At 37.8% G+C, this 26,357-nt stretch overlaps 2 protein-coding genes across 3 annotated transcripts in view; both read right to left on the reverse strand.

The window, feature by feature from the left end:
* OTP (orthopedia homeobox) overlaps window positions 1-4,170 on the reverse strand; it is a 37,122-nt gene extending 32,952 nt beyond the window's left edge. For both annotated transcript variants that reach the window (XR_002341752.1, XM_021084474.1), the window contains exon 1: window positions 3,664-4,170. The gene's annotated coding sequence lies outside the window, so the exon portion shown is untranslated. The remainder of the gene's footprint in view (window positions 1-3,663) is intronic.
* TBCA (tubulin folding cofactor A) overlaps window positions 19,359-26,357 on the reverse strand; it is an 83,392-nt gene continuing 76,393 nt past the window's right edge. Inside the window, exons 3-4 of the mRNA XM_021084475.1 lie at window positions 22,742-22,828; window positions 19,359-19,633 (exon numbers count right to left, since the gene is read on the reverse strand). Of these exons, the coding sequence (XP_020940134.1) occupies window positions 19,553-19,633; window positions 22,742-22,828 (168 nt within the window). The 3' untranslated portion in view covers window positions 19,359-19,552. The remainder of the gene's footprint in view (window positions 19,634-22,741; window positions 22,829-26,357) is intronic.

Raw genomic sequence — 26,357 nt, forward strand, 5'->3', positions numbered from 1 at the left:
CCTTTGCAAAAGGTCTCCACAATTCTCTACAATGTTAGATCCCTTGTAATGATAAAATAAAGATTAGCAAACAGTGAATACTAATAAAAAAACTGGGCAATACCTTATTAGAATGTCACATCTGATTAGGGCCTTTAGAAATCATCTCAAGACAAGATTCTAGTCTAAGATCTGTGACCCAGAAGGGATAAAGTGACTTACTCCAAGGCACATGGGGAACCAGTAAGATTCTAAAGTATAGATAATTTACATGAGTGACTTCCTTCTCTGTGGAGCATTTAGTATATACAGAGTCACACAAAGATGCTAGGAAGAAGGTGGAGGGGGTAGACTCAAAGACAAGGCTAACCTTGAGTCTGCCCTCTCTTTAAGGAGAAAATAAAAAGCTGTAAATAACTAGAGCTACGGATAGAAAAGGGGCCTCCAGATAGAGATGGGGAAATTGACTATGTGTGTTGATCTCTCTTTATTAAAACCCCACTAAGAAAATACTACATAACTTACAGTGAATTAATCCACAAGGACCATAGAACAGGACAGGAGGGGAAGTTCCCCTTGTGGGGCAGTGGAAACGAATTTGACTAGGAACCATAAGGTGTGGGTTCCATCCCTGGCCTTGCACAGTGGGCCAAGGATCAGACATTGCCATGAGCTGTGGTGTAGGTCAAAGAAGCGGCTCGGTCTGGTGTTGCTGTGGCTGTGGTGTAGGCCAGCGGCTACGGCTCCGATTGACCTCATAGCCTGGGAACCTCCATATGCTGGAGGTACAGGCCCCTTCCCCCCCCAAAAAAGCAAAAAAAAAAAAGAAAAGAATAGGACAGGTGGTAAGACTAGATGAATGTTTTAAACAATTTCTAAAAGTGGAAAGCAAAAAAAGCTGACTTAGCAGAACAGAGGGAGTTACAACCGAAGTACACACAGATGACACCAACAAGACATGAGGCCCTTGGCCTTACACATGACCGAAGTGCTCAGGGTTGGGAGAATTGCATCCTATTTCCATTCTCAACCCCCAGTCAGGTAACTACTTCTACTTCCCCAAGAAACAGAATGTTTATTTTCTATAGAAAATGACTTGAGACCATCCAGATTTGCAACGTGTCAGAGAGGCCCTGGATAAGTAAGGTGCTAAAAATAGTGGAATTAACCTGAAAGTGATCACTGGGCTCCCAACATCTTTCTCTCTTTCCTCAACTGCTAACCAAGACAGCAAGCCTGAAGGATTCTTCCTGAGAGAAATTCAAAACAAAACAAAATCCAGAAAAACAAAAAACCACCACCAAGAGAGAAAAAGCTCCCATGAAGTAACCATTGGTGGTGAGAGCAGTAATGGGTATCTCTCAAAGAAAGTTCAGCTTTCCATCTTATCAACCCACAGTCAAGAGGCCAGCCAACGAGCCAACGTATGCACTGTTTCCAGGCAGCTTTTTGGTCCTCTTGGATATGAATGGAGGGCCAAGAATTATTAGATACTTGAGGAACGCCTCCAAGGTTAAAGACGGAGGCCAAAGAGAATGAAGCTTGTAGCAAACTAGAACAGGGCAAACAGAATAAAACGTCAAGAGAACGAGAATTATAAAATTAGATAAGAAACTACTGCATGTGTAAAACACATGAAATGTATATGGAAGACTAACAAAATGTTCTTGGAAATTAAAAAGATGACAACTGAAATTAAACGTTCAGTAGAAATATTGAATGTTAGAATCATTGATATTTCCCAGGAAACAAAACAAATAAAAAGATGGAAAAAGGAAATGGAGAAGATAAACAGAATGTATTAGGGCAATGCCGTCCAATAGGAGCATATTACGAGCCACATTTGCAATTTTGACTTTTCTAGCAACCATATTAAAAAAAAGGGAGACTTAAACAGGCAAAATTAATATATTCTATTTAACCCAGTAAGCCCAAGATACTACCATTTCAATATTAATCAATATAAAAATTAATGAAGTTTTATCATTTTTTTCTTATACTAAATCTTACAGCACACCTCAGTTTGGATGATTCACATTTTAAGGGCCCAGCAGTCCAACGTGATTGGGAGCTACTTTTTATATTATTTGATTTTTAAAAACCCTGCCCATGTATTAGTAAAAATAAATGATTACAAATACATACACAGGAAAGTAATAATATTAATATGAAAACATTCTTAGAGAGTTAAGGGGAGAGATTACATACTTTCAGAAGGAAAAGTATAGGCAAGCCTTCCTAGAAGGGTTGAGATTTTTACTGCTTCTTACAAGATTGTTATGGAGTCAAATATAGTAATGTCTAGCTTCTTATTTTTAATCCCAAGGGATAAAAATGTTTAAATAAATAAAATACGCCAATTCCTCGCTATCTTTGAATTTGAAAGGAAAGAGTAAAAACACTGCCTCCTTTGCAGTTCTTTTTCCTTTGTGACTACTCAAGTTGCTGAAACTGGCAATCTTGCTTTTAGAATTTGGAGCTGGAGCATCTTAATGATGATCTAATTCTCTAACCCCATCATCACCCAGGGGGTTGTTTAATAAAGGACATATTTCTGGGCCCAGCCCCTTGGCTACTGCATTAGAATCTCTGAGGGTGAGGCCCAACTCTCTGTATTTTTCAAAAGCTCTCTGGAGGATTTTGGCAGTGAGCCGGGAGCGATATGATCACTGAATAGCCACTCCGTTGTACAGGTCAGGAAACTGACATACTGATTACTTAAACCTGTCGTTCTCAAAGTGTGGTCCAAAGTGTGGACTAGCACTTTCGGCAATACCTGGGAATTTGTTAGAACTTGTGAATTCTCAGGCGCCACTCCAGACCTTTTGAATCAGAAATCGTTTCAATGAACACTCCAGGTGAGACAGATGCACGCTTAAGTTTGAGACCTGCTGGGTTCGACTCTCATTCCACAGCAGTGGTTGGTATGATAGAAAGCCAGATCCTAAGGGGACCTCAATCATCATCTCATCACATCTCTAATTGTATAGAGGAGAAATGGAGACCCAGGAAATGTAAATGGCTGGCTTACTACGGTGGCAGCATCCATCCTGGTACCAGTGGGAAAACAGTATCTACCAGCTGAAAATGATAAAGCCGAAAGGCAGAGACCGCCTGAGCCCTAAATCACATCACTGAGTTGCTATTCTGAGCTCAGAACCATCTACTCCCGGACTTCTAGTTGTGTGGGACTCTTGATCACCTTTATTCTTTCAACCAGTATTGGTCGTGGGTTCTGTTACTGGCTGCCAAACATGTTCTCTGTGATCCAGGGATCTTCTGAAAACTCTGCATTTTTTTTTCATTTTATTTCCTGCTTGAGATGACTTGGACAGCTGTGGTGTATTATCTGAAATCAAAACTGGGAGGTTTTTGTTTGTCCCTTCCTCTGGATTCCAATACGACCTTCTGTGACTCTGATTCTGACACCACCAAGAAATTCTCCAACACCAGCTGGGTATCCTACACTTCAGCTCAATTCTGATACTACCTACTTGGAGACAGCATCATTGCCAACAGGTTAAGGGCTCAGTCTTACAAGACCACCCCTAACCCAATACTTCTAGACCTCCATCAAAAGCCCAGGTTATTACCCATTGACTGAGATTGTAGGTTCCAATAACGCCCTCCTTGGGTTTGATTAATTTGCTAGAGTGTTTCACAAAAGAGAAATACTTTACTTACTATACTGCCGGCTTGCTATAAAATGACCCAGGAACAGCCAGATGGAAGAGATGCATACAGCAAGGAACGGGGAAAGCGCTCAGCGCGTCTATGCCTCTCCTCAACGTCCATGAATGCACCAACTGGAAGCTCTCAGAACGTGGGCCTGTTGAGTTTTTTCAGAGGCTTCCTCACACCGGCATTGTTGGTTAAATCATGGGCCACTGGTGATAGGTTCAGCATTCAAGTTCTCTCTCCACCCCCCAGAGGTGGGACTGAAATTCCTAATCCTCCAGTCGCAAGGTTGGTTCCCCTGGTAACCAGCCCCAGGTTTCCACGCTTTCTAGAAGTCATTACATTGACTGCATTAACAAAACTCAGGTGTGGTTGAAAGAGGTTTGTTGTGGATATTATTGCTCTTATCACTTAGGAAGTTTCAAGGGTTTTAGGAGCTCTATACCAGAAGCTGGAAATAGGAAAAGACAGAAAATATGTCTGTCTTTCCTTCCTTCCTTTCTTCCCTCCTTCCCTTCCTCCCTCCCTTCCTTTCTTTTTTTGCATTTTAGGACCACACCGTCAGCATATGAAAGTTCCCAGGTTAGGGGCCGAACTCCAGCTGCAGCTTCCAGCCTACGCCACAGCCACAGCAATGGCAGGTGTCACCTGCACCTTCGACCTACATCACTGCAGCTTGTGGATACACTGGATCCTTAAGCTAGTGAGCAAGGCCGGGGATCGAACCCAAATTCTCAGGGACACTATGTCTGGTTCTTTACCTACTGAGCCACAACAGGAACCCCTATTTGTAGATTTTCCTCTTTTTTTTTTCTTTTTTGTCTTTTTGCCTTTTTTAAGGCCGTTCCCGGGCATATGGAGGTTCCCAGGCTAGGGGTCTAATCGGAGCTGTAGATGCTGGCCTACACCAGAGCCACAGCAACACGGGATCCGAGCTGCATCTGCAACCTACACCACAGCTCACGGCAACACCGGATCCTTAACCCACTGATCAAGGCCAGGGATCAAACCTGCAACCTCATGGTTCCTAGTCGGGTTCATTTACCACTGAGCCACGGTGGGAACTCCCCCTATTTGTAGATTTTCTGATGATGGACATTCTAATTGGTGTGAGGTGACACCTCATTGTAGTTTTGATTTGCATTTCTCTAGTAATTAGTGATGTTCAGCATGTTTTCATGTGCTTTTTTGGTCGTCTCTTTGTCTTCATTGGAGAAATGTCTATTTAGATCTCATTTTTTGATTGTGTTGTTTTTTACATATTGAGCTGCAGGTGCTGTCTTGAATATTTTGGAGATTAATCCCTTGTTGATCACTTGTTTGGAAATATTTTCTGCCATTCTGTGGGTTGTCTTTTCAATTTTGTTTTGAGTTTCCTTTACTTTGCAAAAGTTTTTAAGTTTAGTTAGGTCCCATTCATTTATTTTTGTTTTCATTTTCATTACTCTAGGAGGTGGATCCAAAAGATATTACTGCAATTTATGTCAAAGATTCTGTGCATATGTTTTACTCTAAGAGTTTTATAGTGTCTGGTCTTATATTTAAGTCTTTAATCCACTGAGTTTATTTTTGTGTATGGTGTTAGAGAATGAACTAATTTCATTCTTTTGCATGTAGCTGTCCAGTGTTCCCAGCATCACTTATTGAAGGAATATCTTTTCTTCATTGTGTATTCTTGCCTCCTTTGTCATAGATTAGTTGACCATGGGTCTGTGGGTTTAGCTCTGGGTTATCTATCTTGTTCCATTGATACATATTTCTGTTTTTGTGGCAGTACCATACTATTTTGATGACTGCAGCTTTGTGATACAGTCTGAAATTAGGGAGTCTAATTGTTCCAGTTCCATTTTTCTTTCTCAGGATCACTTTGCCTATTCCCCAGTGCCTTTTGTGTTTCCACACAAATTTAAAAAATGTTCTTAGTTCTGTGGAAAATGGCATTGGTAGTTTGATAGGGATTGCACTGAATCTGTAGGTTGCTTTGGGTTGTGTAGCATTTTGACAATATTGATTCTCCCAATCCAAGAGCACAGCATATATCTTCATCTGTTTAAGTCATCTTTGATTTCTTTCATCAGCATCTTATAGTTTTCGGGACATTTATATTTTGAATAAGTATTACTATCTCAAGAACTGGGTGCCCTTCCTTTATCCCATTTTGTATCATGTGGATAAGTCAAGTAAAGAGTTCCTTGGGAAGGAAGAGAACTTGTGAGGAGGATTAAAAAAAGAACTGCTAAAATAAGCATGTGTTTATGAGTAATGAAAGCCAGTTAAAACAATATATTATAATGTTCATTTAACTTTTCTCAAATTTCTGGTGCAGTATAATCAAAGCCTAATATTTTAAAATTATTGCTATGCCTATACCTGCACTGAATCACTTCCAAATTGAGCAGTCAAACCTGGTTAATCTAAATTACTTTGCAAAATTCATTACATTACTTGGCTTTTTAAAAATCCTATCAAATTTAATAAGGACATATCCTACAGCTGGTTATCACTTAAATCTTATTATTTGCTCATGTAGATAAACCAAGGACAGATTAATCCTTTTCTTGATGGTGAGTTAGGGCCTTTAAATGTCAGTGTAAACTTGATAGTATGTGAGCAAGAGCTATGAAGTATTTGGCATTAAAGGGTTAATCAGATAATTTCGTCCTTGAGAATCTTTTGAGTGCTTTAGCTGGAAAGAAAATGAATGGTTTAGAAATGGTACACGATGAAACAAGTTATAAGTATTAGTGTACTTGAAATTTTCAAGAGTGCTTCATAAAAATCTACATTGCACTCCACTATTCCCCTTATTGCTCTTATAATATGAGAGGTATTTGTTCATGTATCAGACTATTGCACAGAAAGGTATAATTAATTTATGTTACAGTAGATCTACACATTTCTTTTGTGCTTTCCGTTGACTGCTGGGCAGTTGACAAAGGGCTTTCAATGTCTTGGAGGAATATATGTCAGAAAAGTTAATATTCTTCATGCACAAAAAGACCTTTCAAATGAATAAGAAAAAAATCCTAGTACAAAAGATAAAGGATGGAAAACACAGAATTCACAAAAGAAGAAATGCAGATGGATAGGTTTTCTTTTTAATGTTTCACTTCAGTAGTAATCAAGGTCAAGTTTTAAAAACAATGAAGTAAAAAATTTAAAGATGAATACCTGTTGGCTATATGATAAAGTGCTAGATAATGAAATTAAAGAAAAGTCTGAAATAAATAAATATTGAAAAGAGGTATCATTTTCATGATACGCAGTTGTTAAGATATGTAGCAGGAAAATACAAAAGAGTCATCCTTAAAATAATTAGAAGCAAGGAGGAAAATGAAGTGAGTAGCTGCAAAATGAATATATAAAACTCTTATGGATTGACTTATGTGCTCCAAAAAATACATTGCAATCCCAACTCCCAGAACCTTAGAATATGATCTTATTTGGAAATAGGGACCTGGCCGATATCAAGAGTTAAGATGAAGTCTCACTAGAGTAGGGTAGGCCCTTAATCTAGTATGACTGATGTTCTAACAAGACAACATGAAGATACAGGGAGATGACATATGACAACATAGGCAGAGGTTGGAGTTATGCAGCCATAAGCCAAGGAATAGCGACATGACACCAGAAGCTATGAGAAAGATACGGAACAGATACTCCCTCGGATTCCTCGGAGAGAACATGGCTCTGCCAACATCTTGATTCAGACTTCTGGGTTCCAGAACTGTGAGACAATGAGTTCTGCTGTTTTAAGTCATTAGTTTGTGGTATTTTGTTATAGCAGTCTTAGAAAATGAATGCACAGAACCTAGGACTTCTCTATATGCCAGTGATAAACAAATATAATGGAAAAATAAATCCCTAAGGGGAGTCAAAGAAGATGACATTTACAAAAATCACTTATACCACATCTGGAAAATTGGAATTGTCAAAATGTGGTTTCTCCCTATGTCCCCCTTTAAATTCAGTGAAATAAAATACAACACAGTTTGGAAAGAGAAGGGAAATTTTAGGAAATTATTCTAAATTGAAATTTTTTAAAAGGAAAGAATATCTGGGAGGGGAATATGAAAAAGAAGAGTGATGAGGGGAAAGGCTCTGCTCACTAATAGAAATTTATCAAGTTTTGGTAATTAAATATACAGTAAAAAATAAAAAATAAAAAAATAAAAGTCTATATATATATGGTGTATGTGTGTGTATATACACCATACATATACAATATATGATAAAGAATATTTCAGGCCTATCAGAAAGATAAATTATTCAATAAATCATATTGGGATAACTAACAAACCATTTGGAGGAAAAATAAAGTTGGATCTCAATTTCACTTCTCACATCAAAGAAAATTTCAAATGAGTTGAAAATTTCAATATAAAAAGGAAAACAGTTGGAAGGAAACATTGGTGAAACTAATTAACAAAGAATTTTTAATTGATATTATGCAGTAAGAGTATAGAGAAATAGAAAATCCAATACACTGTTGGTAAAAATATTTAAAGATGGCAATTCTCCACAAATTGATATATAAATGTAATGCCACAATTATCAATATAATAGAGAAAAATGAATGGTGAGATTATCCAAGAAAATCTTGAAAATAGAGAATTGGTGAGGGAGAGAGAGGATAAGTGTAAGAGGTAGTGCAATTTGATTTTGAAACTTAAAACTTTTAAAACAGTGAAACCAGGAGTTCCCATTGTGACACAACAGGATCAGTGGCATCTCTGCAGTGCCAGGGCCAAGGTTTGATTCACATCCTAGCACGGTGGGCTAAGGATCTGGTGTTGCTCAACCTGTGGCACAACTGGGGCTTGAATCTGATCCCTGGCCCTGAAGCTCCATATGCTACAAAGGGGCTGTAACTGGACATGACTGCCAGAGAGGTTCATGGTACTAAAGACGAACTATAGCAAGAGCTTATACCAGTCAAAGAGCCACTCTGAATCTGGGGGCATGGGCAAGGACCAAAGAAATCTGAGGGAAAGAATGGCAGTGCTGGGCTCCCCAAAGTTAAACAGGAGCTGTTGGCAGAAGAGGTAAGTGAAAGCTGGAGTAGCAACTAACACAACACCACACCCTGCTAACTGGGCCTATGATATATAAAACAAAACCAAACAAGATACCCTGTCTTTTTTTTTTTTTCTTGGTTGTGCCCATGGAATGTGAAAGGTCCCTGGCCAGGGATCAAACCTGCCCTACAGCAGCAACCTGAGCCGATGCAATGATGAGGAAGGATCCTTAATGCTTTCTTTTGAAATGCCTTCAGAGCATGCAGAGTTTGTGAACAATGAGGGCCTAAGCTGCCTAGTCACTAGGGTCATGAGCTAGTGACTCAGGCTTCTCAGCTGCTGGCAATAAAGCCTAACTGACTGAAAAAAAAACACAAGGGGGAAAAAGTTTTTTAAAGAGAAATTGGGGCTAAGTAACATCAGCAAAATGACAAGAGTAAGGAACTCCAAAAGTCCATCCTTCCATGAAAGCAATGGAAAAAAAAAAAAAAAAAAAACTGGCAAAAGTTGTCAGAATTAACTTACTTTCAAAACTCTGGAAATTAACCAAAACCTTGCAGCAGCCAAGAAAAATCTGACTGTGTCTCAGAATAGTGAGCTTTGTAGCAATCTAACTTCCCTGGTCCTGTCCCCATCCTCTACTCCTCAGCTCAATTTGGCCTTGAAAATAACAGCCCACATTCCTGGTACTGGTACCAGCACCAAAAGGAGCAGAGTGGCCCCAATTCCCACAGAATTTTGATGATTTTGAACTATCTGGTGGCTCTTTTGAAGACCAGCTCCAAAGTCTTGCCTCCATCTCTTCCAACTCTGAGGTCTCCCAGTGCTAAAGCAGCCATGGGCATTTGTGGTTACAAGGGGTATGAGGGAACTCTGAGGGGTTGATTTATAAGTTGACTATCTTGATGGTGGTCATGGTTTCACAGGTTACACACATGGCAAAATAGACTCAATATATGCTGTTGATTGTATATCAACCATACTTCAAGAAAACTTAACGAGAGGGTATTGTGCAGCTCACCAAACCATTGGGAGGACTGGAAGACTGGGCTCTGGACTCAGCAGCTAAGAGCAATCCCCGAGTTATGCTGCAATGGGTCATGTAAGGACGCTAAATCCAGTTTATATGGCTTCCCCAGACGCTGGACACAGCTTCTCAGCCATGGCTGTCCCAGGAGTGCAGTCTGGCAACCACCACCATCACCACCAGAGAAAGCTCTGCATCCTCCTCCTCTCCAGACAGGACCAGCTCCCATTTCAAAGTCTGGGGTGAGCGTTTCTCATGGGTAGAGCCAGAGTTAAGGGCTCGTGTAGTTCCTTTGGAAAGTGAGGCAGGGAAAGTGAGCATGTGACTTTTCTCAGCTTCTAACATGCAAGGCTCTGCCTCCACATACTTGTGGTTAGATGGGGAGTGGTATTCAGATGCTGAAAATAAATACAAAACATGAGGTTTAAGGCAGGAATAGAATTACCTGGGGCACTTTAGGGGTGGGCCGGAAGGGCAGACTTAAAGAAAAGTGGGATGTAGGTAAGGGAGGTAAGTAATTCTGATAGTGCCTCTTAGTGCTATGCCACTAGGCAGGAGGTGGAGAAAGGAAGCAGAGTTCCTGACTCAGAGGAGTGGAGAGCTTGCTGCCCTAGGGGTCATGGTTGAGAGCTAACCCAGACAGGGGTCCAGGCTAGGTTTAAAGGCTCTTGAAAGCAGAGCAAGGAGCTTGAACTTTTATGATCTGGGCCATGCAGAGACTCGAAGTTCTTGATCGGCAGTGTGACATCTTGTCGTTCATGTCTAAAAGTGATTCATTCACTTATTCATCACATCTTTGTAGCGAGCAAGGAGAGGTACAGTCCCTACCCTTAGATGACTTCCAGCAAAATGGGAAAGACAAACAGCCGCAAGCAAATACAATGCAGCATGGAAGACAGAGCAAGGCAGCTTCAGCAATGCAGACACAGTCACGGTGGGTGGTAGAGGCGGCTTCCTCAGGAAAGTAAGATTTATATTGAGACTTGAAATATTCCAGCCAGAGGAAAGAGCACAGCAGCCGGATCGCCACACTTAAAACCCACCCCTTAAGTTCTATAAATGGGATGTGGATTATGAGTTCTGTGTTTAAGAAGATGCACTATATACAACATGACACCTTGGGTTCTGCGAACTCATAAACATAACTCTTAACAGAGACAATTGACTTAATCTGGGCTGTAATTTCAGATGTGGAAACAGGGTAATGACAGTACCAGCCTCAGATGATGATGCAGTATGGCCTGTATAGAGCCTCAGCCACTAGTGGTGGTTCTCTGTCAGGGTCCCATCAGGAAAACAGAAACTGTAAATTCTAAAGAGAATTACGTTTTTCTAAAATTTATTTTTCTGGAAGCATGGTTGATTTACAGTGTTGTGTTAATAACTACGTATGGAATTACTTGATATGTGATAGAAGAGCTGAATAGGAGATGGTGAAGCAACCAAAGATGAGCAACTGCTGGAAGCTGCTGCCACCCAGGCTGGAGGGACAAAGGGAAGAGTGTTGCTGTACTCCAGGGTCCAGGGTTTGCAGCAGAACCTGGAACCACAGTGGAATCTGCCTGCACTAGAGCCAATCCCCGCCCATGGGCTGTGTTGGGGAAAGGGACGGAAGTCTGTTGTGAAAGTGACCAGGCTGAGCTGGAGAATTTGACACTGCAGAAAACTGACATTTGTTAGGTTATCTCAGGGAGAAAGAGAGCACTTAACATCTCTTCTGCTCATTTAAAGGCAAATGATTTTCTGATGAGTTATCTGTGTCCCTGAGATAGAGCTGACACAAGACATCTGTGGGTGGCTTTGCCTACTCCACTCCCTTTGGAGAGCTTTTCCTCCTGCAGAACAGGCACCCCTGCAAACTAGCATCTGCTCCCTTGCGTTCCCAAGTGTGTGGATCTCCAAGGAGGTTGGTGACAGGGCCCCAGGTGGGCAGATTTCAGGGAGAAGAGCAGCTGGTATCTTCTTCCTGTCCCCCTGAGAAATGTGGCTGTCGGCCCCACAGCCCCCCATCAGAAAGGAGATGTAGAGCAGAGGTTCTCTAACTTCTCTGGTAGGTGGCCTCCTTTTTAAAGATTTTGAGACGTGGCCACTCAGCCTTGGGTTGGCCCTGGGATGTCTGTGGCCTCCTCTCCAGAAACTTTGCTCAGCCTCACAGGGCAGCTGACATGAATACCTTGATTCCTCCACCTTCCACCCCCTCCAGACCTTTGGCAGAACATAGTTTAGTTTGTAGGATAATTCCAGTTAGGCGTTTCTCTCTTAATATCCACCTTTCACCAAAGTCAGAGATATGGATATCCCTGGAGTGGTGGGAAAATTATGATTCAGAGCAAAAGCTGCATGTTTATGGTAGGGAAAAGGCGACATTGAAAATGAAAGTACCACACTGCCTATAAATACACAGGGAATCTAGCAAGCTCTTGGGTGAGGAAATAACTGGCCTCAGGACAAAGTAAAAGAAGAGCAGTAGCTACACACTGATCTGTAACATGAACACAGAACCCACTCCTCATCCATTCATGACACAGTCATGTACTCAGTACCTGCTGTGCTAGCCTCTGGCAATACAAAGTTGAGAAGCTTATGATCCAGTAACTAATCCTTAACAGTGTAGAGGACCAACTGCTGTGATAAAGGTCAATGTGACATTAAAATTTGTAAGAAGTACATATTCAAAAACAAAGTCATGGAAAAAGAGATCAGATCTGTGGTTACCAAAGATGGGGGAAGGTGGGAGGTGAGGGGAAGGGGAACTGGATAAGAGCAGTCAAAACGTTCAAGATTCCAGTTATAAAATAAATGAGTGCTGGGGATATAATATACACCATGCTAAATACAATTAACACTGCTATATGTTATATATGAATGTTAAGAGAGTATATCCTGGGAATTCTCATCAGAAGAAAAAAATTCTTTTTTTCTATTCCTTCGATTTAGTACCTATAAGAGATGATGGACATTTATTGGATTTAGTGGGATGGTCACTTCATGATGTATATAAATCATGCTGTACACCTGAAACTTACACAGTACTATACGTAAATTAGCTCAATAAAACTAGAAGGAATAAAAACATTGTTCTGGAGTTCCCGTGGTGGCGCAGTGGTTAACGAATCCGACTAGGAACCATGAGGTTGCGGGTTCGGTCCCTGCCCTTGCTCATTGGGTTAACGATCCGGCGTTGCCGTGAGCTGTGGTGTAGGTTGCAGACGCGGCTCGGATCCCGCGTTGCTGTGGCTCTGGCGTAGGCTGGTGGCTACAGCTCCGATTCGACCCCTAGCCTGGGAACCTCCATATGCCGCGGGAGCGGCCCAAGAAATAGCAACAACAACAACAATAACAAAAAACAAAACAAAACAAAAAAAAAAAAACATTGTTCTACCAAAAAAAAAAAAAAAGACAGGAAGAAGTTCCCACTGTGGCTCAGTGGGTTAAGAACCTGACAGTATCTGTGAGGATGTAGGTTCAATCCCTGGCCTTGCTCAGTGGCTTAAGGATCTGGCGTTGCCGCAAGCTGCAGTGTAGTTTGCAGATGTGGCTCAGATCTTGCATTGATGTGGCTGTGGCATAGGCTGGCAGATAGATACAGCTTTGACTCAACCCCTAGCCCAGGGAACTTCCATAGGCCACAAATAAGGCCCTTAAAAAAAAAAAAAGCAAAGAAAGAAAGTCTACAAATAATAAATGCTGGAGAGGGCATGGAGAGAAGGGAACCCTCCTACACTGTTAGTGGGAATGTAAACTGGTATAACCACTATACGGAGAACAGTATGGAGGGTCCTTAAAAAACTAAATACAGAGCTGCCATATGATCCAGCAATCCAACGCTTAGGCATTTACCCAGAGGAAATCATAATTTGAAAAGATATACGTACTCCAATGTTCATAGCAGCACTATTCATAACAGCCAAGACATGGAAGTAACCTAAATGTCCACTGACAGAGGAATAGATAAAGAGGACATATATACAATGGAATATTATACTCAGCCACAAAAAAGAATGAAATAATGCCATTAGCAGCAACATAGTTGGACCTAGAGACTATCATACTATGTGAGGTTATACCACAAATACCATGTGGTATAATTTCTTTGTGGAATCTAAAAAAAGGATATAAATGAACTTATAAAACAGAAATAGATTTATGGACTTAGAGAACAAAGTTATGGTTACCAAAGGGGAAAGGTAGGGGGAAGGGATAAGTTAGATGTTTTGCAATTAACATATATACATAACTATATATAAAACAGATAGTCAACAAGGACCTACTCTACAGCACAGGGAACTCTACTCAATATTCTGTAATAACCTATATGGGAAAAGAATCTAAAAAAGACTGGATATATGTATATATATAATTGAATTACTTTGCTCTATACTTGATATTAATAAAATATTGTAAATCAACTATACTCCAATATAAAATAAAAAATTAAAAAATAAAAAACAAAAAATCCCAAAATATAGATGTTCAAAAGCTTAGCCAGAAAGTTCCTGTCCGGAATTCTGTGGGGGTATTTTGATTTTCTAGGACTGAATCCCTATTAGCCAATAATATCCAAATGAAAATACTGTAACATGGGAATGCTCCCAATGACATTAAAACCAGCCTGAATTTTGTTACTTAACTCATTCCATATATTTCTCCATTTCTTTACCCTACACACATTCTCCCATATTCAGAAATGAAGCATGTGCACTTTGCTGTGTAGAAAAACACAGAAGAACTAAACAATGAATCCAGCAAAGTAGCAGGATAGAAGATTAGCATTCAGAAATTAGCTGTATTTCTGTATATGAACAATGAAATATTAGAAAAGGAATATAAAAATATAATATCTTTTAAAATCACATCCTCCAAAATTAAATACCTAGGAATAAGCCAAAGGAGGTGAAAGACTTACATGCTGAGAACTATAATACATTAATCAAGGAAATTAAAAAGGATTCAAAGAAATGGAAAGATATTCCATGCTCCTGGATTGGAAGAATTAATATTGTTCAAAAGGCCAGAGTACTCAAAGCAATCTACAGATTAATGCAATCTCTATCAAATTATCTGTGACATTTTTCATAGAACTAGAACAAACAATCCAAAAATTTATATGGAACCATAAAAGACCAAGAATTGCCAATGCAGTCCTGAGGGAAAAAAACAAGCAGAGAGCATGTCCCAGACTTCAGACAATATTTCAAAGCTACCGTAATCAAGGCAGTGTGCTACTGGTACAAAAACAGACATACAGACCAGTGGAACAGAACAGAGAACCCAGAAGTAAACCCAGACAGCTACAGTTGTCAAGTTGACAGCTTGACAAAGGAGACAAGAATATAAAATGGGAAAAAGACAGTCTCTTCAGCTTGTGGTGCTGGGAAAACTGGACAGCTACATGTAAATCAATGAAACTAGAACACACCCTCACACCATGCACAAAAATAAACTCAAAATGGCTTAAAGACTTAAACATAAGACAAGACACCATAAAATTAGAAGAGAACACAAGCAAAACATTCTCTGACATCAACTGTACAAATGTTTTCTTAGGTCAGCCTCCTATGGCAACAGAAATAAAAACAAAAATAAACCAATGGGACTGAATCAAACTTACAAGCTTTTGCAGAGCAAAGGAAACCATAAAAAAAAAAAAAAGACAACCTATGGAATGGGAGAAAATAGTTTCAACAATGCAAACTGACAAGGTCTTAATGCCCCAAATACAAAAAGCAACTCATACGACTCAACAACAAAAACAAACAAACAAGCCAATTGAAAAATGGGCAGAAAACCTGAAGTGAATTTCTCTGGAGAAGACATACAGATGGACAACAGGCACATGAAAAAATGCTCAACATCACTAATTATTAGAGAAATGCAAAGCAAAACTACAATGAGGTACCTACCACCTCACGCAAATCAGAATAGCCATCAAGTCGACAAATAACAAATGCTGGAAAAAGTGTGGAGAAAAGAGTACCCTCCATCACTGTTGGCAGGAATGTATGGAAAACAGTATGGAGGTACCTCAGAAAACTAAATATAGAACTAACATATGATCCAGCAGTCCCACTCCTGGGTATCTATCTGGACAAGACTTTCATTAAAAAACATACATGGACCCCTATGTTCACTGCAGCACTATCCACAATAGCCAAGATATGGAAACAACCTAAACACCCATCAACAGATGAATGGATTAAGGAGATGTGGTATATATACACAATGGACTACTACTCAGCCATAAAAAAGAACCAAATAATGCCATTTGCAGCAATATGGATGGAACAGAGACTCTCATGCTAAGTCAGAAAGAGAAAGACAAATATCATATTATGTCACTTACATCTGGAATCTAATATAGAGCACAAATGAACCTTTCCACAGAAGAGAAACAAACTCAGGGACTTGGAGAACAGACTTGTGATTACAGAGGAGGAGGGAGTGGGATGGATTGGAAGTTTAGTGTTAGTAGATGCAAGCTACTGCACTTGGAATGGATAAGCAATGAGATCCTGTTGTATATCACAGTGAATTATATCTAAATTGTGATGGAACATGATAGAGGGTAATGTGAGAAAAAGAATGTGTATATATATATATATACACACACACATATATATAGATGTACTGGGTCACTTTGCTGTACAGCAGAAACTGAAGAGCACTGCAAATCAACTATAATGGAAAAAATTAAAATCTTAAAAAAATTTAAAAAATAAAAAAAAACCATGAAAAAATAAGGTTTACCACTTGATTCTGCCACTTTATTTTACCTATCTACTCTTTGGACGTCATTTGCTGGTCTGTGCAAGGACTAAGGGCACCTAACAAATGATTACACATTACCATGACAATTTATGCCTGCAATGTGTATAAATTTGCACATGTTCACTGAGACAGCTGCTTTGAAAACTAAGCTTATAGATATATGTAAAAGTTTACATATACTAAAAAAATATATATAATCTATTTATGGAAAATGTTAATATATATGAAAAGAGAAATTTCATATTATATTATTGCACTAGGGTAGTGTTTTTTACAACCCAATAGCAGGTGGTCATGATCAGTATTAAAATGATGAAACGGAATAGAAAACATATGAGGAATTGTACATATTAAGGATATTTATTGATTTATGTATATATAGACCCCATATATATATATGTAATGGGTCACAACAGAAAATGTGTTTCTTGTAATGCTTTGTGGCCAAAATAGTTTGAAAAGCATTGTAGTGTTTTTTTTTTTTTTTTGTGATGAGATGGAATCCTTCATAGCATTCTTTCTCTCACTCTAGAGGTTAGACATGTTCTTGCTTTTAATTTTTTCTGCAAATATTTGTTGAGCAACTACTGTGTGTTGACTAGGGGGTAAGGTGCTGGTGCAGGGAGAAAAAGGGAAACATCACTTTAGGGAATTTCTCCTTCCTGTTACACAAATGTAATGTTTTAAGCAAAAGTTTAAAAACAAGTTAATGCTAAATCGATTATAACTTTTCTTAATGTGCCTCTTGGCCACAAAAACGTAAGTGGAATGCGTCGAAAATTCTCAGCCTTCACAGAATGTTAAGCTTCTTGCTGCTTTTCATCAATACCTGGAGAGAGCTAATTTAAAATCTACAGTGGTTGCAACAGGAAATCTCTAAAGATATATTTCTTTTCATCTACCTTGTTGTTGATTTCTTCTTTCTTAGGCTCTGTGGCAAGAAAATAATTTTTTCAGTAACCAAGATGTGGGTCACTGCTGAAAAACTTACCCTTCCGTATTTCCTTTCTCAGGAGGGAAATATGCTCTCTTCAAGCTTTAACTGATAAGGAAATCACTCACTGTGAATATATATATGATATTTATGTATCTGGCAGAAGGATGAAGTGAGATATTTTACATTAAAAATAGTAAAATACTTTATTTAAAAACTAAATATGTGAAAAAACAAAAAGACAATCCCCAAACCAAAAAGAGCCCACTTATTCTAGTGCATAATACCAACCACAAAAATAATCTTAAATTCAATTCTCCTGGTACCCAAATCTCTAATACTGAACCTTAGTATAAAATTTTACATTGTAATTATAATTTTTATTTCCTCACTATTCCTTTCCCACCTCAAATACTTTAAAAATGGCATGAAATATGTTTTAAAATGGTATTTCAATTTAGAAATATTTCAGATATATGTTATTCTCTGATAAAGTAATTTTCTGAATGTGTAAAAGTTTTATTTTATAAATGTTACCCTCTGTGCTTTAAAACAGAGTAGTCTTTAGAAATAACATTAGGAAAGAATAGTATTATTTTTCTCTCCTCTGATCTTTCTGATAGATTCAATAAATGTTATAGTTTCTAGTGAGCATTTGCAACTTCCAAACTTTAAAATTCCAGTTTTCTTATTTTTTCAATTATGAATTTTAAAGTTTAAATGTTCTTATTGCTACTTTGGTTCATTACATCCTGGCTTAAGTTGGTAATGTAATGCTCATACACATTTTCTAGAAACACAAGAAAACTAAATGAGTTGTCATGTATTTTTGGAAAATAAACTCAAATGATTAAGTAATGGATTTACAATAGTACTGGGGAAAAGCTTTGTGATGAAACAATACCCTCTTCTACTCAATCAAGATAATCCTGGTTTGGCTATGGCCAGTGCATGCTGTAGCTGGCTTGTATTTTCCCAACTGTGTGTGCAGTGATATCATGTTAGTAGCTTAAAATCGGTCACAGTGGGAGTATTCACACTATAGAAATCAGCAAAAGCTACAAATCAGAGGTTCCTTTCCATTTTGAAAAGTTATTAAACATTTCGTAGCACAACACTGACAACAGGCATTATTCCTTTAAGACACAATTCTATTCTCTATTGTTCATAAGAACCTTATTCTGGAAGATCTATACATGGCTTGTGTTTTGTTTTCTGTATAAATTCGTCTTTCTGGAAAAAGATTTAAATGTTTCCCATTAGTTCATAGTAATGGAAATATTAGAATTTCATTGTAAAGGAATAAATAAGTAAGACTATATTTACAGAGAGGTTCTTACTTTTCTTTTCTGGGAGTTGAAGTCTATTTGGAATAAATTGCTTAAAATTTGTATTTTCATCTTAAAAAAAAGTATCATATATTAAACTTAATCCAAGCTTAATCAGTGAAATATCTGGACTTTAAATAGAACCTAAAAGATTTTAATTCCCTGTCAAAATGGCTATTAGGAGTTCCCGTCCTGGCTCAGTGGAAACTAATCTAACTGGAATCCATGAGGCTGCAGGTTCGATCCCCGGCCTCCACTCAGTGGGTTAATAAGGATCTGGTGTTGCAGCGAACTGTGGTGTAGGTTGCAAACATGGCTTGGATCCCTTGTTGCTGTGGTTGTGGTGTAGGCCAGCGACTACAGCTCCAATTTGACCTCTAGCCTGGGAACCCCTATGCTGCAGATGTGGCCCTAAAAAATAAAAAAAATTAAAAAAAAAAAAAAAGGCTATGATATGGGAGTTCCCTGGTGGTCTAGTGGTTAGGACTCAGTGCTTTCACAGCTATGGCCTGGGTTCAATTCCTGGCCTGGGAATTAAGATCTCACATCGAGCTGCTGCAATGTCAAGGGCAAAAAAAAAAAAAAAAGCTATTATTTAATGAGAAAAGGTTAATTAAAATACTCTGTAAAGTATGAAAGAAGCAATTTTATTAGATGAACTCATTTATTTGACACATTAAATTAGGCAAAGAAAAATATATGCACTGCATAAAAAGAATCGCATTTTCATACTACTCGAACACATAGCAGTGGTCAAAAATAATGAATTGTGGAATGGATCCCAGGATTTAATGCAAAAAACACTCTATACAGAAAAACTTTAGGCTTCTAACTTCACTGAATCCAGTACTAAACGTGCCTCCTTATATTCCTCAGCTTCTTCCAAGTCTTTTTCACTCTCCTGAAATGAAATAAAATAAAAATTTGTTTATCATTCTCGAATTTCATTACTTTGTTATTTACTCAGGTATTACAACCTATCAATGTAAGCAGCTCAAAAATTAATAGGCGGCTCTAAAAGGATCTCAGGCGTCATCTATAGTAGAATTCCACAGAGGTCTGAAGAACAATTTTGATCTTGCATTACAAGTAGGGGAAAAAAGAAGAGGTTTGGCTTTGTGTTCTCATACAGTAAGTGAAAAACATGGTCATTTAAAGCTATTGGCAGTAAGTAATTTAAGTAATTAAATGAAAGCCTCAGAAAAATTTTTTAAAAACTATATTCTCGTTTTGTCAACACATCACTGTACAATGGGATTATTAATAGTGCACTAAAAGTAAAAAAATATTTACTAACATGTTACATATTATAAAAAGTTTTTTGTATAAAGCATCAAGGAGAAAATCTTTAAATATCAGAAAATGGAAGTTGTTAGTAGTTTGTCTTGAGTGATTGGAGGATTATTTTTTTTGGTCTGAAAAAATAATCACACCAAAAATAATCCTCCAAAAATAATCCTTCAACCACTCACAATAACAAAGATGACTATTAATGTCACAGAATTAAGCACAAAGAGTTACCTTTGAATCTGGAAAGGTAAACTGTCTGCTTGTTAATGAATATTATATACCCTACTACAAGGAAACAAACTACTAACAGCTTTCATTTTCTAATATTTAAAGATTGAGTTTTTCCTTCATATTTCATACAGAAAACTTTTACTAAATATTGTAATGGTAACAGATAAATGATATAAATCATCTAAGTTACTATAAATCATCTAAGTTACTGTGCACAGCAAATTTTAATTCTCTCTCTCTCTCTTTTTTTTTTTTTTGCTTCTTTTTTTTTTTTTTTGCTCCATACGCCGTGGGGTATGGAGATTCCCAGGCGAGAGGTTGAATCAGAGCTATAGCTGCTGGCCTATGCCACAGCCACACCAATGCAGGATCTGAGCGAGTTGCGACCTACACCACGACTCATGGCAATGCAGGATCCTTAATCCACTGAGCAAGTCCAGGGGTCGAACCTGCATCCTCATGGATGCTAGTCAGATTCATTAACTGCGGAGATATGATGGGAACTCCACAGGTTTTAATTCTTAATAAATATATAAAGCTATTGTCAGCAACTCATGCCAAGTCAAAAGATGGCGATAAACAGTTACAGAGCAGTGGAAATAAAGTGTGTATGTATTTAATATGAAAATTTACAGCAAAAAAGATGATTTGCTTAATTCAGACTATAGGTAAGAACTTCTTAAAACTCTATATTACATCTAAACATGTCTTTGTTCTCTGTCAAGAAATATAAACTCTTTGAGGGTAAAGATATTGCTGAATATATCCTCACACATGAATATATCATCCAAAGACAGGATTAGAAATCAAGCAATTTCTATTACTTTCTCAGCTACTAGATTCATGAGAGGAAAAAGCATTTAAATTGGCAGGAAATACAAATGATGCTTCTGTTTGGGGTAATATTTTAATAGAGTAATTATCTCCTGCTTTCATGTATCTTTTATTTTAAATCCACAGCTTTATTTTTGGCTTTAAAGAGAGTTATTGTGCCTTTACAAGGTTCCTAAATATGAGTTCTGTGTCAAAAGTAAAGTAAAATGTGAGTATTTCTCTTTTTCCTACAGATTTAGTCCTAATTTTTCTTTTCTTTTCTTTTTTTTTTTTTTTTTTTTTTTTTTTTGTCTTTTTGCCATTTCTTGGGCCGCTCCTGCAGCATATGGAGGTTCCCAGGCTAGGGGTCGAATCGCAGCTATAGCCGCTGGCCTACACCAGAGCCACAGCAGCACAGAATCCGAGCCGCGTCTTTGACCTACATCACAGCTCACGGCAACGCCGGATTGTTAACCCAATGAGCAAGGGCAGGGATCGAACCTGCAACCTCATGGTTCCCAGTCAGATTCGTTAACCACTGCGCCACCACAGGAACTCCTAGTCCTAATATTATTATGCTGGTGAGAAAACAGATCTCATTCCTTTTCACATGATCATTCTGAAAAAGCCTCACACTATTTTTGCTTTATAGGGAACAACTTTGAACCAGGAGACAGCTATGTAGCTAGTAATCAGTATTAACTTAAGAAGGAGAAATATAAAATGAGAGCAGTAAATATTAGAATTCATCAAATTATCATCAAGCAGCAATAACAGTTGGCTTGTACATAGTATTGTGCCTTTCTCTTTACTCAATAAGAAATAAGACAACTTTTTTTTTTTTTGTCTTTTTGCCATTTCTTGGGCCGCTCCCGTGGCATATGGAGGTTCCCAGGCTAGGGGTCGAATCGGAGCTGTAGCCACCAGCCTACACCAGAGCCACAGCAACGCGCGTCTGCGACCTACACCACAGCTCACGGCAACGCCGGATCGTTAACCCACTGAGCAAGGGCAAGGATTGAACCTGCAACCTCATGGTTCTTAGTCGGATTTGTTAACCACTGCGCCACGACGGGAACTCCAACTTTTCATTTTTTTAAGCTCCTTTTGAAAACGATGCTGCCACTGTATCACAAGACATTTATACCAGCAAGTATGACAACAGTGTTCTCCAGCTCCAAGTTGATAGGAGAGGATTGCCTATATATTACAGGGTTATTTTTCCTGTCTCAAATCACTTTAGGTTTGATTTAGAAATAACTCCAAAACCTTTTTAAAAGGGCCCCAAATCATTTGAAACATTTGGATCTTTTAAAATTGCAAACAGACTACTCACCTTTAATGTGACAAAAAAAATCTTTATGTACAAAAACCAACTAATTCAAGACACTGCTGGACAATATAGTACTATGAATACCTATCATGATAACACAAATATATTTAATTAACTAAGTTTAAATAAATAAACTAAAATGCTAGACACAGTATTTTTACTGAAGGCATAACTTAAAATACCATCTAAATTCCAATAATTATTTAAAAATAAACTGGTACACTAAGCAAGTACACAAAATATGTCACCAACTAGTTTTCAGTGTTAAGTATTTAAAATTCTGGGCTTCCATGTATTAGATTGAAAAAAATCTGAAACATAAGACAGGTAAGTATCACTTACTAGTAACTGCAGAAGATCGGTATATGCAGCTTCCAACCTGCGCTGGCAATCTGGGATCATCATCCGGGACTCTTGCAGGATCTCTGCCTATAAGGAGAATCTTTGTGAGACATGCAGAGATGGTATAACTTATGCGTTTAGTCTATACCTCTGAAAATACAGAAAATGATTTAGAGGAATCAGAGAAAATATTATGGTTATGTTAAATGGCTCAATATTTTAATTTTAATTGTATTTATTAGAAGTTAGAAAGAATGACTATCATTCTATAAAATATGCAAAGTACAAGTTTTAGATCTGAACCTTTTTGGTAATCACCTTCTCATGCTAAGTGAAAATTAACTGGAAAAGCTTTTCATAGAGCATTTATTTAAAAAGGCTATTAAAATAAACTGTTTCTCCTGCTGTCACAAAGCACCTTTATCCAAAATGGGATCAGCTGGTTATATAAATATCTCCTGCATCTTTTGAGTAATAAAGAAAAACAGTGTTCAGATAATATCACATGGAGATAATTACTGCATGAAAAAAGTTATTGAGTTATTGATCACATCGTGTGCACACTGCAGGAGGTTCTCACTGAAAGACAGAGGTAAAGAAAAATGAAAAACAGAGACCAGCAGGTTCATATTTTTGATGCTTATCATGCATAAAAAGTTATTACTTATCCTTGTGCTTCATTTTAGGAGAGAGATTATTCTCCCCATGCAGTTTGATCCAAATTACCAACCTGGCACCCCTCTGAATCTGAACTTCTGTCTATTTCTCCCGAAGATAGACAGTGTAGAATTAAACACAGGAATCTTTATTTTGGAGGATATTTCTAGACTTAAAAATCCATCATTTGAAGCTGTATTGTAACATATTAAGTTATAAAAAAAGAAAAAAATCAAATAGTTGGCTGAGAAACCCAATCAATAAGAGGGTAAAGAGCAGATCAGATCAGATGTTGGATCTCAAAGAAATCTTTTTCCTAAGGAAGAAAGAAGCTTTATTTCCTTAAACTATTCCCAGAAAGAAACACAGACCGTTTAAACATTTCTTTCAAAAAATGGTTGGTCAAATATCTTTGGTTAAATAGGTATTAAATCTGAACTAGAACTGAGACACTTTATCACTTCACATAAAATAAAGATAATTTAATGGTAATCATACTATATTTTAATAGAAACTTTAATCTCACTACCTTCTTCCTTTGCCCAATAGTTTTGTCATAGCTCACAATGTAAATAAAAATCATAATTATAATATGCAAGGATGCTATCTATCTACCTCTCTTTTCTCAGGTGAGAATCTATTGCTGAACTTGTAATTCTTTTACCAATAAGGCACATGTTGAAAATTTCAAACACAGGATCATGACTTTATTTCATAGCTAATCATTCTATGCCTAAATAATTAAATGATTTGCCACTAAATCATTTTTGTGTTTCAATACATGTGAAAAATCACTGATGAGGACATTTCGTTGGATAAGCAATTCGTATTTCCTCTCCTATGGACTTTCCTTGAGAATAGCTTATAGGAATTAAACAGGATGAAATGAATATAAAGAACTGGGTCAAACACATGATAAGCCAAAATACTTGTAAAGTTTGCCTGGAAAGCTTCAGTGTTGTCACTAAAATGAACTTAAAAAAATGCTATCCAAAATAATTTCTATTCTTCATTATTCTGTCTACTACTATAGAACAAAACTCCTCAATAAGTCTATCAAAACAGGGCTCTGACTTGAGTACGGCCAAAGCTCAGTCTCTCCCATACACCAGCCCCAATTCATATAATGAGCTTACTCTGTGAAAAAAAGAGAAGGTCTCACCCTCCAATCCGTATAGGAAAATAAACATGAAAATTAGCACTTTACACTGCTTCAAGAAGACGATGCCACAGGGAACCAAAGGTATACAGTAGAGTGAAAACTATGATTAGGAATCTATGAACCACAACTTTATCAAGGCCATAAATCATATACTTTCTCTTCCTACAATGAATTACAACTGCCAAGAATAACTTTAAAAGACAGTATATAACATGACTATATAGTAAAGACACCCCTCAAAATAAATAAGTAAACTAAGAGTATTTTCATTCATAGTGTTCCCCTTGGGTGGGACTCTCTCCAATGAATGGTATCTCTGTTTAAAATACCTGGATAGACTGTCAGTTTATGTTAGTGCTGAGTATGACAAGACTGAGGTTAAGTCAGGATCTTGGCACAGAGCTGGAGGTACAAGGAAGCTTAGGAGAATGTGTCCATTCTCTTAAGTAGGATGAAGTCCTACTAATATCTTACTCTTTTTAAAACAAGCTATGATTTTTTTTGGGGGGGAAAGTTATTCAGGTAAAATAGATGTTGGGGGAGGCTTAGCAGCGCTCAGATTATAACAATGAATAAACCAATAAGCTAAAATCGGACCAATTTTTTAATAAACAAACCTATATAAATTGGAAAGGAAAAGCCCTGTTGGCAGATCTTCATTTTTTTCAGAAAGAAGAGTCTGGAATAATCTAGCAAATGGCAAGTTCTTTTGCTATTTTCAACCAGGATAAGGTTTCTAGGTTCTTTAGTGGTCCAGATCATTCACCCAGGGCTGGCTATACCTGAAATAATCTATAGACACTCTAATATTGGCTACTGGCTGCTTTTGGAACCAATGGTAACTGCATTAGTTTGTCAAATTGAGCTCTAGAGTACTTCGGTGATAACTAGAACAATGGTTAAGTCTTTCCTTCTACATAGTGGTAAAATGGTAATGTGACAATAAACATGTCAAGAAATCTATCGATGAAAGAAAGTGCTAACTAAATATGGTGATGGATATGTTAGCAACTTGACTGTAGTGATATTTCACAGTGTATATCAAATCATCATGCTACAAATCTTGAATGTATACTATTTTAAACTGTCAACTATACTTCAATAAAGCTGGGGGGGAGACATAAAGACACTCTAAGAAACAGAATCATAGAGTCAGAGGGACATAAGTGGTCAACTAGTCCAGTCTCCTCAATTTATGAATGATAAACTCGAGTCCCAGAGGGATTAGCAATTGACAGGGTCTGAGTTACAGCTCATAACTCTAATTTCAATTTTAGCATGTGAATTAGTGGTGGTAGCCATAAGTGTCCAAGTTGGCCCCCAATGATCCTCACCTCCTTGTATTCTCCTTGAAATGGTAACTCTATTAGTTACTCTTGTGTGGTCGCCTCCCACAATAAATTTGGTTTGGCAATGAGTGACCAATAGAATTTGGTGAAGGGGTATTTTGGGACTAAAGTCCTAAAGCAGGATCTTTAGCCTTGCAACTTTCACATGGACCTCTTGAAATGATCATTTTTGGGAAACCCTTCTCTTAGGACCCAGTCACCATGTCATGAAGAAAAAAAGAAACGGAAAGAAAGAAATTCATTTGATTTGTGTTTTGTAGTTAGCGATGAGTGGTTAAGGATGGATAAGAAAAATCTGATGTGTCAAAAGTAACCTGGGCTGTAAGCCCTGACATTATCAATTGCTACTTAAATACGAAGGGTCTAAATTCACCAGCTAAAACCCAGAGAATCACAGACTGGATCCAACTACATACAGTCTACAAGAAACTCTCTTCAAACATAATGA

This window comes from Sus scrofa, chromosome 2 (assembly GCF_000003025.6).
Source record: "Sus scrofa isolate TJ Tabasco breed Duroc chromosome 2, Sscrofa11.1, whole genome shotgun sequence".
Lineage (NCBI taxonomy): Eukaryota > Metazoa > Chordata > Mammalia > Artiodactyla > Suidae > Sus > Sus scrofa.